General features: G+C 40.6%; 1 protein-coding gene across 1 annotated transcript in view; it reads right to left on the minus strand.

Annotated features, from left to right (window-relative positions):
• Positions 1-17,502, minus strand: part of nr5a2 (nuclear receptor subfamily 5, group A, member 2) — an 85,907-nt gene extending 68,405 nt beyond the window's left edge. Inside the window, exons 1-4 of the mRNA XM_042515786.2 lie at positions 16,324-17,502; positions 13,114-13,232; positions 9,008-9,149; positions 281-987 (exon numbers count right to left, since the gene is read on the minus strand). Of these exons, the coding sequence (XP_042371720.1) occupies positions 281-987; positions 9,008-9,149; positions 13,114-13,232; positions 16,324-16,405 (1,050 nt within the window). The 5' untranslated portion in view covers positions 16,406-17,502. The remainder of the gene's footprint in view (positions 1-280; positions 988-9,007; positions 9,150-13,113; positions 13,233-16,323) is intronic.
• Between the last annotated feature and the right edge of the window lie 404 nt (positions 17,503-17,906).

Raw genomic sequence — 17,906 nt, forward strand, 5'->3', positions numbered from 1 at the left:
TTAAAGGCCTGTTGAAGATAAAGGATCGAGCAGATGATGTTCATGAACTGTGCAAAGTGTTGTCAATTATGGATGACAACGTGGTGAAAGATTTAGCATTGAAACAAAATGCAGGATAATTTATTAAAGGCCTGCAGAGTAACTGCAATGAGAATTAAAGCTTAAACAGTACGCTATCATGACCAGCAGGAAGACAGCCAAAGCCATGAGCATAAGGTTGTAAGAAATAACATTTTTCTGAGATTCATACAAAATCCCTCACATCAAAAGGATCACCTACCTTAAGTTCACGGAAGAAGATGCTGCTGCGTGCCCACTCCACGATGGAGAAGAGTGTCTGGTCGGCCATCTTGCACATGAGGCCGAAGGTGTTGAGCTTCTCGTGTTTGCCTCGGCTGGCCTGCTCCTGCTGCAGGTAGGCCATGATCTTGGCCTGAACCTGCGGTTCATCTGGCTCACACTTGAGCAGCTCTACGATCAGGTGAGGGAAGCTGGGTGGCGAGCCCGTCTGGTAGGCGTCAACGTAGGCATAGCCCATGATGGACTCTGGTGAGCTGGTGTACGGGTCTGGGTACTCTGACTTAATGGTGCGTGTGCCCTGGAAGTGTCCGTAGGCCGCCTGGTAGCCTTGCAGGCTGCCAGCGTGTGGTGGCATTGCCATGCTGACCGGCGAAGTGACGAATGGGCTGCGGTCATAGTCTGTGGGGGGCAGGGCGGTGGCGTGATGGTGGTGGTGATGGTGGTGATTAGTGTGGTGGCCTGGGTGGTGGCTCAGTGGAAGGCCTTTGGATGCGGCCGAGTGGATGTTCTGGATGGCTGAGGAGATGGTGAGGTCGGTGGGGACGGCTTGCATCACCTGACTCATGGCCTCGATCTTCAGGCCGTTTGCTCGGATCAGCGCCTTCTTTTGCTGCTTGAGGGCCCGGTCACGTTTGTACATCGGGCCAAACTTGTTGCGACCGCCGCGCATGCGGTCCGCCCGCACAGCTGACAGAGAGACAGAGAGAGAAATGAAAAAGGACATTATTAGCTCTGTAGTTTGTAAATCTTTGTCTTGAATGCTTCTAATTCTTGACATGATTATGCATCGGTAACCTTTTGACACATTCACACTTCAATTAGGCTATAAACCATTTTTGAAGTGTTTCATCCACCAGAGAGGCATTGGTTTTGTTTCAATATTTGGTACGACACATATGAAATGGGGGCTTTATGGATCCCAAGTTAGAAAATTTAGTATCAAGTATCAATAAGTATCAATAACTTAATTTTTTTGCATTCTGGCAAATTTTTATGCACCAATTTTTGCCTTTTTAAAGCCCAACATATGTATACTAGCTTGTCCAAGTGACCGAAAGAGATTGAAACGTAAATGCTAAAAACACCTTTACAGACCAAATCATCTACATTCTAGTGATATCATAACAGTGGTCCACATATGTGTGATATTAGCGCTGTGTTGTGGAGGTGAACTCATTTGTAACTTGTATGTAGGGCAAAGGTTTTCTTGTGGTGATTACACTTGACATTTACCTGTTGACTCCTAAACCCCACAATTCTAATAGATACTGTCGTTACTCATTGACCAGAGACACAAACTTCTATGAGCCGCTCTGCTAAATGATCATTGTACAGCTGGCTATTTCTGTCTCCCACTCAGGAAATACACACCTCAATACACTAAAAAAAAAAAAACCTCAAAGAAAATTCATGTTTTAAAATGCTATCTGACAAAGCAATACCTAAAAGCTCCAAATGTCACTATGCAATAGAAACTTTACAAAACCCCAAATGCTTAAAAGGTTGACAATAAGCAAATTGGGTTTTTCTCCCGTATGGACCAAACATACCCATGATGCCCCCTCCGCGCCCCCCCCCCCCCTTCTGTGCAGGATCCTGTGGAGAGGATCACAACGAGTCTGTGCAGTGGGTATTTCTAATGAACGAGCCGGGCACACGGTGGACTGCTACGAGGTCCATGTGTGATCTGGCCGACTGCTGCCATGGGGAAGCTGCTCTGCTGTCTCCCAGTCGGGGGGCGCTGGTGTTAATTATTCATACTTAATTACCTCTTACTCTGACGAGGCTCGACGAGCCCAGCGTGCAACGAGCTAACGGACGTCTGGGAGTCTATGCAATAGAAAAACACTCACTAATACAAATACTGGAGAATATTACAGACTTGTTTTAATGGTATTCAATAGAAGTAACTCACATATTTAAGTGTGTATGCAAATACATGCACATACATTTGCCCTGATGGTTGAATAGCCAGATAACATGGCAAGGGTCCACTCCACCTCATGATGTCTTGACGGATGAATGAAAGAACAGAAGAGGAAAATTGAAGAGAGGGTGTGGAGAGGGTGGGGTGGGGGGTTGGAGTTTGGGCATGAAGAGAGGAACACACACACACACTCACACACTCACACACTCCGATCTGCCTTGGGAGTGATTTTAATGACCTCCGTCACAAAAGTGTCTGTCACTGATCTGAGGGAGAGGAGCCGAGAGGGGAGACACACATACAAACACAATCTCACACACTCACACCCACATGCTGAGCCTTCCTCGAACATTCTTAAGGAAAAAAAACACACACACACACACACACACACACACACACACACACACACACACACTGGTCCAGATCACACAGAGCGAGATGGTAGCAGGCCAGACGCTCTGCCACCTCGGAGAGCCCCCGACGGCTCAAATGGTATGTAATTTATACACAGTGATTTTACACACGCATACACACACACAACCATTTCCCAACATGCTTGAGGTCAACTCCAGTGCCTGCTCAACAAGGCTCAGGGATTATCATGACCGTTAAAAAATTGATCATACATCAAAGAAAAAAAAAAAAAAAAGAATCAGGAGCCGTCAAATGTATCCATTATACATTATTGTAGGGCGACTTTAACTATTAATGATTTCTCCACAACAGCGTAATTAATGAGCTGAGAAACTAATAGTTGGCCCTACTGGGAAAACAAAATTAGGCCCCGACTGCCGTCTTGCCTGCCTCGGACCCAGGGACCCACATCACATCATGAATATCTGGATTGGGGGGTGTAGGTCTCACCGCACACACACACAGAGACACACAGACACACACTGATTCTTTGTCTCTAATTAAACAAGGTGATTTGCATGCATGTAACACAGATTAATATGGTGGGGGGGGGGGCAGGACTGTGTGTGTGTGTGTGTGTTGGGGTGAAGATGACTTGAATGTATGTGTTTGACTCAGGTGGAGCGATGTTAATTGGTTCGATGCTGCAGTGTTTAGCTTGTGATGACAAAGTTATCATTTGACCATACAATTTAAGAGGGTTACAAGGCTAAAAAAAATAAGTAATTTGAATGAAAATGTTTTCACGCCAAAAAACGTTTTATATGTTATGAAAACACAGCTGCAATTGAATTTCCCTTTTATAATGTCACTTCCAAACTTAAACTCACTTGTAGGTTTCTGTGGTGCCAAAAAAAGTGATGTGTTTGATGTTTGTGGTTTGGCATAAACAACACAAAGTGAATAGTTAGCATGACAGTGACAGCCACCAATGCTGAACAGGCAAACAAGAAGGACAGCCAGCGACAAAAATGAAACAAACTTCATCAAAGGAAAACGCAAGATGAAAAGATTACAGCACTGCACAGTCAGCTTGATTGACAGGAGTCGTCTGGAAAGTGCAGCTATGAGCACTTAGCTTAGCACAAAGGTGGAGGCCAAGAGGAATAATGTAACAGACAATAGCATATATATATATATATATACATATATATATATATATATATGTATATATGGGGAGATAGAGAGAGCGAGAGAGAGAGAGATGATAATAAAATTCTATTAGTGTGAAAAGGATCTGGATATTGTGGGTCAGCAGTGAGACTTCGGGGCTAAAGCCGGGCTGAAAGGCTAAAAGGCCGACGCTGTCTTCCACTCTGAATTTCCCTGACTTACTGTCTGAGAGCACGTCGACACAAAAACACACTCGGGCACACACATCCATAAATTCAGAAACTGACCCAACTAAAACCCTGTTCCTCTTTCCCAAAAGTATCCACCATCTCCAACATGTACAAACAACCACACACACTGCATCTTCCGCACAAACAATTTCTTCTAACACACAGCCCCCTTACACACTGAAACACATCACACACACACAACAGCCCTCAGTGCTTATATCTTCTGATTTATGGTTGTTTAATATACAGGAATATTAAGCGCGCGTAGGTGAGGATCCCTGTCGGCTGCCGGCATATTAATGGGTCCCGCGGAGCCTTGCTGACACCCTGTTTGTCATGTCGGGGCCCCGGCCCCTGCTTCGGATGCGCCCTATCCCATGCACACACATGAATACCTATGATACCTATGCATAAGTAATAGGACAGCTCCCTGGCTTCCAGCACAGGTACTGGGAGGCTGATGGAAGACAAATCAGAGTGAGAAAGATGGAGACAGGGAGGAAATAAAAAGTGGAGGGAGAGGCAGAGAGATACAGTGAGGAATGTACAAACACTCAGAGGGTGATGCTAATTTGTGCTGAATGGCTCTATAGAGGTTTTGCATTTATAGTAATGATGAATGAATGAATGAATTAAGATTTGATGATGGATTAACTGCATGAAAAAAAAGATAAAAAACACAAATGACCGTAAAAGTGATATCTAGGAAGCCTGTGTGAGTCGGTGAGGCTGTAAGGGAGAGTGAAAAGTCCAATAAAAGGGATTTAAAAGAAAAATAAGTTTGATTTCCAAAAAAGGCCACCTTAAAACTGTATAGCTACCATCATTTCTGGTTTAAAACAACACTGCTAGCTGGTCAGCTGTGAATTAAACACATAAAATCTTATCCATCATTTAGTATCTCAAAGCTGTAAAGGAACCAGACAGTAAAATAATCAGCATTTTATCAGTAGCGGACAAAAGTTGCATGCTGTTGTTTTGTTTCTGGTCAAATCGTCTCATCGTTTTTGCATCATCTTTTATTTGAGTTTGTGAAGAAAAAAATAAGAGTAACTTCTGCTTTATTTAATGGCACATAGTGGAAACAAAGTGTATTCTCACAGTAGCACAACTACGACTGTTACTCTCTGTCTTTAAGATGATACACAAGTGAAGGAGATATTAGGCAGCTCAGTGAAGCATGTGATGCAAGGCAACTTCTAGCGAGCATAAAAAGAAAATCATGCCAGTGGGAGCTGTTCAGATACGGCACGCTTCATCAGCTTTAGTGAATGACGTGCTAATGGGTCAAAGCTTAGTGGGATGTGGTCTTTTCTTTTCTTTTTCTCAATGAGCCAACACTGAAGCGTAGATGCTACAGCACATACCAAGAAGAGAGGATTTTTACAGCATTGCAGCACGTGTGTATGTGTGGTTAAATGAGCATGTGTCTGCCAAGCTCCATCATCACTGTGTGTTAATGAAAAACAGAAAGAGAGTCTGTGTGTGTGCCGCCTCCCTTTTTTACTTCAGTATTGTTTAACACGATGACCTGCATGCCCTGACAGTAACCTAAAAGCATGAACAGGTTAAACTAACTTTTAAAAGACATTTTAAAATAATAAAAATAAAAAAATGTGTTATATATAACTTTTTTTTATAATTTAATGACAAACAGTGTCATTTTGTTGGGATTAAATCGATTTGAAATTCAATCCCTATACCTACCAGGCTGCTCTTCACTTCCACATTTAATACAGCAAAAGGAAATACTTGTTTTTATTTTGAAAAACATATCTTGGATGTTACACACCCGGTCAGATGTCATTTGTGTGTGGTAGAAGCACGCAGAAGAGTATTATATGCCTGTGCAGCGTTTTCCTTTGTTGTGCAAAGATAGGTGTCACCGGCATTAAACTATTTTTATTTTGTTATCAGCTTAACACGACTGATCTCTTCGTGTGGGGTTGAGGTGATGGACATGTTACAACACTGTCATATCAGTATGATGTGTGCCTGTCTATCATTTCATTTTTTTTCACTGCCTTCTCTCGACTCTGAACCACTACCAGCATGTGCAAACACAGACTTCTTTACCACTACCATCCTCACACCACGCAGACTGTGCCATTGGTCGGCAGGCTCATCAACTAGATAAGATAAGATAAGATTAGCCTTTGTTGTCTCCCTTAAGAGAAATTTGTCTTGGACAACCGAGAGACAAACAGGAGGGACATTGAGCAATGCCAGAAATTCAAAAGTAAACAGTAGAGAAACTACAGTTTGAGTCAACTTTAAAGTTTTCCTCACATTTTTTGTACACATTTGGTTTCCGCTCGATATCCCGAATTCACATGTTGCTGCAAGCTGTTGTGTAAAGGAATGAAAAGATTGCAATAACAAAGCGCATGACCCCAAACCTCCTTTCCTCTTCCACCGCTATTGTAGTAAAAATTTTTTTTTTTGGATCAAATGACAGCTTCTCCCTCTTGCCTGTGGCCTTCTGAACACCTTTTTGGGCTTCTCATGAATATATGTATGTGTTTACCAGAGAGAGTGAGTGTGTATAGTGTGTGTGTGCCGAGGGGTGTCAGGCTTTCTGTATGGGACGTCTTTACTGGTTGTGGCAGGAGTCGCCCACCGGAGCTTCTGGCCCCTGACAGAGCGCTGCAGGGCCCGTCTTGCCCCCGAGCTGAAAGCTACCGCCAGCAAAACAAATCAAACACAACCCCCACCCCACCCGTGTCAGCTGGAAAATGACAGGCCGGGACATTCTGCCCAGCGGCCATTTACAATTAACAGCAATTAATTACACCGCACATGGCAGGTAAAGGGAGAAGAAGCCTCCGGAAAGATTTTAGTTAGGCTGTCTTTGCTCTGCTCTTACCCTCCCAGGATCTTATTTCTTTAACACATTAACTTTTCTCGATTGTATGTGATCATTTCAGGAGCCTAGGGATTTTTAATTTGGTTTAAATTACAAATGTGTGAAGAATTTTGTTACAATGTTGGGCTGAAACTGTATGAATAACAACACTCTTATCAAAAGACTATACAAAGTAAAACAATTTGCAGTATTATTTTAAAGGGCAGTGATGTAACTTAACCTCTCAGTTAAAAAAATAACAACCCGTACCTTTAAATTTTAATCCTCTATTTTACACCTACTGAAAATGACTTTCGGGTGACTTTATTCGCTCTAAAATTAGCGATTTCAGAATAAGACTTGTCAACTCATGCATGCAAAAGAGTTGATTTGAAATATTATCTTTGACCATTGGAAGAATGTTTCTTGCTCTGCCGTCCTGTCACTTTTGGATAGCCGTGTTTGAACAAGCTTCTGAGCCACGTTCAAATTAAACAAAGAGGCCTCGAAACGGCTGGCCAAAAGTATCATCATTACCATTCTCGCGCTGCCGCCAAGTTTAATATTTTATCTATTACTCTGTCTGGCAAGTTTAAGTGCACAGCAGCTACAAGATACCCCCTAACTCCCCCTGACCCCATCTCAAATACTAATAAGCAATGCTGGATTTCAGCGCTTTGGTAGTAATGAAAGGTTTCACTTCACAAAGTTCTAGGTATACATTAGCGAGGGCTGATATAACTGAGATGTTCATTGTTAAATGTTAAAATAAATATAATCTTCTCCTTTCGTACAGGCAATTATTATGTCAGAGTAGGTATCAGCCCTTTTTTAAATGGCGGATATGTCAATTTGAAAGGAAACTATTCTCATGCAAATTGATCATGGAAGAATTTTCACTTCCAAAAAAGTTCATGTGCTATGCTTAACTGTTTCAATCATGAATCAGTGGAAAAAGACTCAATGTGTAAAGTCACAAGAACTTTTAAAACACCTCTCTGGAAGTTCATAACGTGTTGGCCAGTCTCAGTAACAGCTATTGCAAACAGGCATCATATCTAGACAAATCTTCAGTGCAGCACACAGAATGCAACAACACTGCCTGGATCTGCTTTTCAACTCCTGCAGATGCGCACTGCAAGTTCTGGATCATATTTTACTAGTTGCTGTTTGCTATGAAACCTAAGAATAGACAAAATATGTGGTAAACTGTTCATTAAATATACTTTAAAAAGGACAAATACCCTCCCAGCATGAAATAAAATTTTAAAAGACTCCTGGTTAACTCAAGCCTGGAGGCTGTCTAGTGCATTTGGCGGCGTGGATGCTGTCTGGCGGTTGTAGAAAATAACTCAAGTACTGTACTTTAGTATATATTTGAGGTACTTTATGCAAGTATTTCCCATTTTATTTATTATTATCTTTCTGCTCTTCTTTAGTTCAGGGAGAAAATGCCATACTTTTTACTTCTCTAATTTAATTTAAGAGCTTTAGTTACCGCAGCTCTTTGATTTACATGCAAATCGTTTGATTAGCTTTAAAAATATAATAGGCAGTTAAATATTAAACTATGCATCAGTACATAAAATAGTTAAATTAGCTCCACCTCAACCACCTACAACAGTAAAATAAAATACTTAAATACGAATGCAGCTGTGATGATAACCATAACAATGTCACTAATAAAACTATAAAAAATGATATAATCATATATCACTCACAGGGGACATTATTCTCCATTATTAGTAGTTTTCTGCTTTTGATACATCAAGTGCATTTTCCTAATAATATGTACTGTTACATATGCAATTTTGATTATTTTACCTGAGCAAAGTATCAGAATACTTGCAATAATTACTGCATATACATGTTCAGTGCTACGAGCAGCCATCTTTTTGTTTTTTGAACCTTTGAGCAAGACACTGAAACCCCAGCAGCCAGTCTGTTATAATCATTGGCTTTTTGCAACAACTGGGTCCTATTTATCTATTTTTAAAAATCCCAAACTTTGATATCTACCAGCCACTGCTCACAACATCTCTCCCCAGGTTGTATATCATCGTCACCTCATAGTTAAATCCCAAACGCACTGAATTACAGAAGCAAAACACCAGCAAAACATATGCCTTCAAGTCATTCAGCCACCTGAACTGTAAAAGTGTAAACATGCTGCTGTACCTTCAAGCTTCATGCCGACGGTGAGGCACTTCTGGAAGCGGCAGTACGGGCAGCGCTTCCTCTGGGTCTTGTCAATCTGGCAGCTCTGGTTCTCTATACATGTGTAGCGCTTGTTGTTCTGGACGGTACGCTTGAAGAAGCCCTGCGGAGAGAACCAATTAAGACGTCAACCCGCTTGACCCCTGCAATGCGATGGTAATTGGCCCATTCACACTCCCAGACAGATGGAGAGGGACAGGCCTAATGGATACATACACACACACACACACACACACACACACAAACATACACACGCACACACGGTGAAGTTTTAAAAGCTTTACTCCAATATATGGACACACACGAAGGATATAAAGCAAGGCATTGATACACACCTCTTACAAGTGAAACAAATTTGAGTCGTTCTGAAAAGTTTTTCATTTACAATAATGTTGAAAACTAGGTACTTGTCATACTTTTTCATTATGTCACACAGCATTATTTATTAATTTATATGTACATCATACCTTTATTTTATTCAACTTTGAACAAATAATTCCACTTGCCTCACTTAGTGTTTTCACGGCCTGATAAACTACTTTATAAAGGGTATAAAGTCTAATTTTTGTCCTGTCAAAATGACTTCACTAGTCTCAGTAATATTAATATCTCAATATATTCAGGTAAAGACTCTAGAATTTACGGGAAAAGCATCTTCTCAACTCTCCACTTAATTATTAAAAAATATGAGCACAGGAGTCAGAAAAATCCAATAAATTATATCCATAATTCACAGTTCCGGGATTACAGAGATTCATACCTGCAACGTGGAATTAATTATAGGCAGTAGCAGTGAAAATCAAACGAAGGGAAGATGGTATTAACGTATTCTAGATCCATAACCTGGGAGGAGAATCCTTAAACCTGGTCTTTAAAAAAAATAAAAATAAAAAAAAAGAACATGCTGCTGTCAATATCTCACCAAACACAAATTTAATTGACAATCTGCATTGCCTGATCCGTCCCAAGAAAAAAACACAAAAAAACCTCCACTGCACTCGGTTTTGGATTATCGACTTCTCAGTGCTAAAAAATCCATGCTTCAGAGAGAACTTTCTACCCAATTTTCCATTTAGTGCACAGCATGCGCTATAAATATCTGAACCAAACTGGATTCTAACATGCTTGAAAACCACGCAACATCACGTCTGGAGATTAAGCCGACAACATCACTGAAAAGCTTTCATTTGACCGGCAGTTCAAACCGAGAAAAGACACTCATCAGTCAAGGCTCATTTTTATTCGCAAATGGATTCCTGCAAGCAACCTTTGGCTGTTTCTGGTGCCATTATATACAGCAGAGGTTCCCATTTACCTAAAAATGTGTCACAAAGAAACACAAAAGAGGAAATTATCACAATAATTTGAGGTGGTATGCTGTAAAGTAGACTCAAGCTATTCATAAAAGTAATGTCACATTTTAATTTGATAAATCATCTGTGTAATTGGGTGTTCCTGACCTTGGAATTCCATCCTAAAAAATGTACTCTCTCTGCACAAAAAACACAAAAACACAACCGAGAAACGGCTTTTACTTCATGTCAATTCTAGCCAGTAAATTCAACAAAGAAGCAGGAAAAATATCAACCAAATCACCACCTCATCTCCTCTCACCCCCATTTCCCTTTGCTTTCTCTATAAAGTTTTCTAACTTTGAAATACTTATATATTAACAAAATTCCTTGCTTTGCTCATATTTATTTTCCTTTAATTTCTGCAGATTTTCAATGTATTTTTGTGTCCACAGTGCACTATGGCTGTGATCCTTGACCCTCTTTCAAGAGGCTTCTAATGTCAGTATTTTAGGATTAGAATTTGCTCAGTCTCCCAAAATGAAGCATGCAGAGATTGAGCCGAGACCGTGAAGCCTGTTTCAGCTTGTTGTTGTTATTACAGAAGGTATGATGTGGTCCCATGTTTACTTTATGTGGGAGAACGTGTAGTATGAACTAACACTGGCTGTGTGTATGAGGTGGTGGGAGTTCTGCAGAGGATAAAGAAGCTTGATTCACTCCTTTTTTTCTTCTTTTTACGTGTGTGTGTGTGTGTGTGTGTGTGTGTGTGTGTGTGTGTGTGTTCCTTAGCCCCAAACTGGCAACCCGACCAAAGATTAAAAAAGCAAAAAAAAAAAAAAAAAAAAAAAACAAAAAAACGACCCTAATAACAATCATGTCCAATTTACAACTAAGTTTTGGAGGTCAAGCTGGTGAACGGGTGCAATGAGGGGGTAGAGGGCTGTTACAAATAAAGGACAATTCCATCTAAAATCCCATTAGAAATTATGAAATATTTAAATCAGACACCACAAAGTTGGAAAATGTGAATGCTCCAGTAGCGCATAACAAAAACTGAAACAGCCGAACTTTTGTGCTAAGAGAAAACTAAGAATAAAATCTAACTGCTGGTTTTACTTCCAGTTTTCACACAGCTGTGGCCAGACAGGAACCATCATTACACTGGAGATAGATTACAATGCGGGGCTGATAGCAAACATTTAACATGTAACATGTCAACACCCTGATACATCGGTCCAGCTCTGACAGTCATGCTTTTACTGAATAGATTGCCTGCATTTTAGAGATAATCAATGATGAGCTTCAGGTAATTATCAATATCATTCATGTTTCAACAAGGATATGCAGCACTTTCTAAAAGACTTCATCTACATCCTACACACACACACACACCATAGCGTTTCAGCTAAACTGGGAAATGTGTTTGTAGATAGCCTGTGCTGAGACTGGAGAGCAGCAGAGATGCCACTGACGTCTCCCTTCAAGCAAGTGCTTAGCATCTCAAGGTCATAATATGGGATAAAATCTATAACATCTGCTTTGAATAATGACCACATAGGCAAGAAATGTGCGCTGCGGCATCAATACTGCGAGCAGCAATTTTACACTGAATAGTGTTAACAGAGAGACATTTGTCTTAGCTTAATTTTGTGCTGACAGCTTTACTGGGCTAACAAAAAACTTGGGTAAAGCCTATTAGCTCAGTGTTGAGGAGAACAGTGGAAATAGGCAGCAAGGGACAAATAGGTTGTTGATAGAGCTCAAAAATAATAGCAGCAACAATTTGCTTTGCGGTGGCCTCACTATTAACTTGTGTATGGAAACATTTTGCAACCAGACAGTGTTGGTGTTTCGCCTAATGAACTTGTGATGAGTTTTAGACAGAAGGATGCAGGCTTGTATAAACAGAGACGGTATTATTGTGTACTTTGCTTCCTGGGTTAATCCCTCCTCCCCTACCTATTTGGTGTTGCAAGAATTAAAAAAAAAAAAAAAAAGACAAAAAAAAAAGAAGAAAAACATGCTTTTGAACTCCTGTCTCTTTTCCAAGCCGTTCACCGCTTCACAAAATCCTCTGACACTCACAGGAAAGGTTTGTTACATCAATTGTCACAACAACATTTGACCCTCGGCCTCTTTACCTTTGGTTTTCCTGAGATGTTAATAGCGAGGAGCCTAATCTGAACCATACAGATACACTTGTTGCAAGTCTTTCTGGACAAGAGTGTCAGCTAAATGCCCTGTGTGCAAAAATATAACTGCAAAAATTGCATCTCAACAGATGAACCGAGAGTTTTATAGACTGAAATAAAGCAGCTGTAGAGAAATATAAAAGCCGTATATGTTATATAGAGTGTATCCTAATTTTATGGCACATTTGAAATAGGACTGTTTCTGCAAGATTCAAGCCAATTTATGGCACTTAAGTAAATAATTACACCAAAGACCAGATTAACTTAGTCCAGCTTCACTATTGACACACAGGCAATGCAAGCAAACCATGCTCAGCTACTGTACCATCAGGATTTATGCACTACAGGAAGTTTATATCAACACCATTAATTAGGCAACTAAACAGAACTGAGACCTCACTACCACAAACAATTTTAGACACTATGAATATTTAAGATATCAATGCAGATAGGGAAAGATCACCATGCTCTCTCTCTCTCTCTTTCTCTCTCTCTCTCTCTCTCTCACACACACACACACACTATTTTTGCAATACAGTGTAATGGTTTTCCGCTGGGGAGTGAAAATGAGGGCACTAACCTTGCAGCTCTCGCAGGTCAGTAGTCCGTAGTGATACCCTGAAACCTTGTCTCCGCACACGGGACACATCTCGTCCAAGTCTTCGTCATAGGAGTAGTCCATCATTTTTAACTGGGGGGCTGGGGATGAGACACGGACACAGAAAGAAGTCTATTTCAGTGCTGAGCAATCTCTTTTCCAAAAGCCCCACTTTCATCCATCAAGATGAACCACGGGGAACCACGCGACGCAACTGAATGAGATTTGTTTTAACTTCTGTTGGACTTGTAGAGGTTTAATTTGAGGAGGGGAAGACGATGAATAGTAGATTTTTGGAATGAGTTGAAAGGACGCGACCATTTATTTCTCCTCGTTGCCGCCCTCTCTTCTACATTCGTTGCAGACAGGAGCCAAAAAAACAGAAAAAAAAGCGCATGAAAGTGAGCCTCATAAATATGCATGCATCTAAGTCGTGAAATCGCTGGGGGAAATGGAGAGATATTAGAGTTAAGGATTGGAGGAGAAAATGTTACCGCCCACAGACAAATGAAGACACACAGAGAAGCCCTTATCTCTGCAGGCGGGGAGAAAAACATCCAAAACCAACTTGAACTAACATTATTTTTCCCTGTCGAAGAATAAATGCTAAAGGCCAATTGATTCTTTTATGTGTTTTGGTGGTGCAACATTTTATGTGACTTTATGCGTACGCTGAAAATGATACTCCATTTGAAAAGTCGTCAATATAATTTGGCATGATTTGGTTTTTATTTACAGCCGATGAATGTAATTTAAAATCATTTTAGAATTAAGAGGAATTTCATAACATTGGCGCATTTCCCCATTTTTCTTGATTAAAATCAATCCACGAATAGACTTAATTATATTATTATTATTGCGATATATTTGTTCATGCCCTCTTTGTCTTTAGTATTAGAAATACTTGCATTGATAAGACTGTGTGACAGCGCTATAAGCAAACAGCCAGGCTGACATTTACAGCAGTTACAAAAGCATTTATGGTTCTAATCATAAAAAGCAGACAGGATCAAACAGGAAAACCTCAGTGGATGTGGCTGTAAAAGTGGAAATATTTTGTCAACTAGACGCCTTCCAAGGCCTTCACATATATTAGTGCTCCGCTTCAGACTGCACTCATCTGCTCACCGAGACCTTTTAATTAGACATGATTTCTGGTTTGTTCACGCGTTGCCCTGCTGGGATCCGCGCTGCATATTCCAGCTGAAGCAACAAGTTCCACCGAGCTGCCGGTTTTTCCACAGAAGCTCGAAGCCAACTCCATTTTTGAACTTTATTCTGCCCCAAAGCGCATGAAGGAGAACATTTGTAGGGCCTGTTATCATGACGCACGACAGCTGCAGATTTTGATACATGTAAAGAAAATTAACATTATCGGTTACGCATTGGATGAGTCCGTGGTAAATAAAAATAAACTAGTCAAAATAAATAATTTGATCTTATTGGAAATAGTTCTAATCCCACAAATGAAAAAAATATTTTCTGAAATATTATTTTTGACTTTCAGCCAGATTTTTTTCACCCCTTAAATTGCACATTATCTACACGGCTGCAATACTTGCATTTATATTTTAATCAATCATTTCTGATTAAAAAAAGATTTTGCTAATTTTAGTTTAGTTGAACCCTGCATCCCTAAGCACAGGTTTGTGCACACATAGCGTGCGCAGGTTACATTGCAAGGTGCAGAAATATAGCGGTCAACACGATGTCTCACCCGCTGGCTCTCACCTCCTCGGCCACTTGTTCACACAATTTCCAAAAAAAAAAAGCTCCAGTGTTTGTTAAAAACGCTTATAATTCCAAGAGGAAAAACTCTTCCAGTCCGAGCTACCTTGTTTTTAGCCTTGCGTAAAAGTAGATAACGGGCTCACTAACAAGCCACTCCTCGTCTTGTGAGTGTATGTTATCAGCGTGTCATAAACCGAGACCGGGCTAATTGATTGCCCCTTTATACTGCTGTGAAATGACGTGAGGTGAATGAGGGGGATACGTGAGTTTATCTTGGCAGAAGAGTCAGTCCCTTTTTAAATTATCGCTGCTTTGTGTGAATTTTGTACAAACAATTCAAGAGAAATATATTCTTATATATGCCTAAGGGAATTTAAAATAATGGCCAATTATTATTTTTTTCTATCTCAATTAAAAGTTACATTTAAAAAAAAATTAAACTCAATTTCGCACATTCAAGCATCGAAACTAAATAAATGGTTTGACATTATTCGTGAGATGTAAAAAAAGAGGATATCAAAAAAGACAAAATAATAATAAAACATGCACAAATATGTATAGCAACATGGCAGCAATATTTGGTGGCTCTTTTGATTTGGGTCGAGCAAATTTTGAAATAACTAATTTCAAGCCGAAAATTTTCTAAATTACGTAACAGAAATTTGTTGAGCACACAAGAAAAAAAAGGAGTTTAGAGTATTTTTTTTCGCACTATTATGACCGTTTTATAATGTTTATATTGTATCAATTAAACCAAGGTTAGGGCATGAAAGTTTGTAGTCTCGAAGTCACATTTTGGCAGGGGGACAAATCACCAAATAAAATCTCTAAAATTAGGTTTTGCGTTTTTTCTTTTCATTTCTTTTTGATAAACTGGCAATTACAGTGTCAGGTACTGTTACACACAAAATCATAAGTCAGTTCTGCACGTTTTGCTGAGACGAAATCGAGTGGTCCATTCTGAAACCACAGAAATTAAAAAAGTTAAATACACAGATTTCCTCTGCTCTGTCTCGCAGTTTTTACGCATCGGGCGCCTGCACACTTCCAGCATGAGTGACAGCTGTTATTATCACTCTTTGAATGCGGGCCAAACCTTCGAAACGTGTGTCCAGGTTTCATCTGCACGCCTGCTTTTTAATTACTATATCAGAGTAAAGACTGGGAGAGAATAAAAGACACAGAAATTCCGAAATCTCAAAAAAGAAAAAAAAAGTAATGACTTCAACGTGTCTATTAATTTAACGTGTTCATAATTCAATAATAGCTTATATTGGCCGTATTTTCAGTCATTATCCTACCTTGTTCGCAGAAGTGTGTTAGATAGAAGCGCGTTCAAAATTTTTGGTGACATTGAGGCACGCGCTGAGAGGACTTCCAGTCCGATAACGCACTGTAAATCTACTGGAGTGAAATAATCTGCCTCGTAGTCTTACTATGAAAATGAATGACAGTTCTTACCTTGCATATTCCTTGGCATGCGCCCTTGTTCTCCATACGATCGTGAGAGTCCCAGGGATTCAGTCTCGACTTTAGGCAGCATGTCAGCGCTGCCGGCCTGAGCTGGAGACTCCGCACCGCTCGGTGGGACACCTGGACGTGAGAGGCAGATGTTCCCCAAACACACCTCAAAGTGTCCCAAATGTCTTTTAGCTCGTTAATTCTTACTTCAACTCTCTTTCTCTCTCTCCCTCTCCCTGTCTTCCAATTATCGGACCATGCTCCGAGTGTAAAGTCTGATTCAAACGATTCAGACTCTCTTCAAACGGCCGGGCTGCATAGCCGGTGCACGTCTGCTCTGGTTTAACGTCACTCACTGAATTTCTCTGAATCATCAATTTCTCTGAATCATCTGCACACAAAGCAGCAATAATAACGCAGAGCACAGACGAGTGATTCCTTCAACACTTTTTAGGGTACAGTTGCGCGCCGAGTTGGGGAATCACCCACTTACTCAAAATAAAACTGCAAGGCGTCCGGATTTAAAGACGATGGTATAAGTTTCCCGTTAGCTTTTCCAAAAGTATTTTTTTCGCGCGTCACGCATTAAAGTGGGACCTTCAGTGTAACTTTCAGCCGTTAGCAGACGAGTACGCGCCACCGGGGCCGCCCCGTCCTGTGCGTAAAGTCGGATTCGGTGTGTCGGTCGGACTGTCTGGAGATCCTCCTCCTCCTCCTCGCGGCTTTGTTTACTCCTCTCTCTCCAATCCGGGGCGCATGCGGTCGTCTGACATCATCTCTCCCCGATCCAATCAGGCGAGGAGACCGGGTAACATCGCCTCAAACCCTCCACTTCCATCTCTCCGAAATCTCAGCTGTTTAATCCCGTTAATGATGGACTTAAAAAGCGGAGGGAGAACAAGGAAATCAAGCGAGGTGATGCAACTGCATGTGAGGGCAGACTCCCCATGAGCGCACGGAGCGCAAAGGCAGCGCGCGAGGTATGTGAGTTGTAGCGTGTTGTAACAGGAGCGTACAGCTGCACACGCACGCACACATGAATGCGAACAGGCATGGCATATATTGTTAAGTTATTCTTTAAATAATATTAGGCTATTTTTTTTTACATATATGTTGGATAGACGTTATTGCAATATTTAATTAACCTCGGTAATTAGTTTTTACATGTTCTCTTTGTCATCAAATAACGATCCTACCAATAATTAAAAAGTCATCATTAAATACAATGTAACACCTTTCTTTCTTTCTTTGTTTCTTTCTTTATTTCATGGGATCATTATAATGCAGGTGAAGGTCATACACAATTCAGCATAGAAGCCATATAAATTAAAAAAGCACCATGCCCCCTGTAGCATCAGTAGCTTTTGGTTTTGAATGTGAGCAGCCCCGGCCTCAGGCTTAAAACGGCCTTTATTTTCGGGTAAAATCAGTCGCCTTACGCAATAAATTATACCTTTGCTGTGAATTATTATTGGTAATTGGCTGAGCAGGGATCAATTAGTGACCTGACGTCAGATTCAGGCTATTTAGCCTTTTCCAGAGTAAATACACAAAGATAAAAATAATTTTGCGTCTGAATCCAC

This window comes from Plectropomus leopardus, chromosome 5 (assembly GCF_026936395.1).
Source record: "Plectropomus leopardus strain MGB_pleo_1.0 chromosome 5, ASM2693639v1, whole genome shotgun sequence".
NCBI classification, from domain to species: domain Eukaryota; kingdom Metazoa; phylum Chordata; class Actinopteri; order Perciformes; family Serranidae; genus Plectropomus; species Plectropomus leopardus.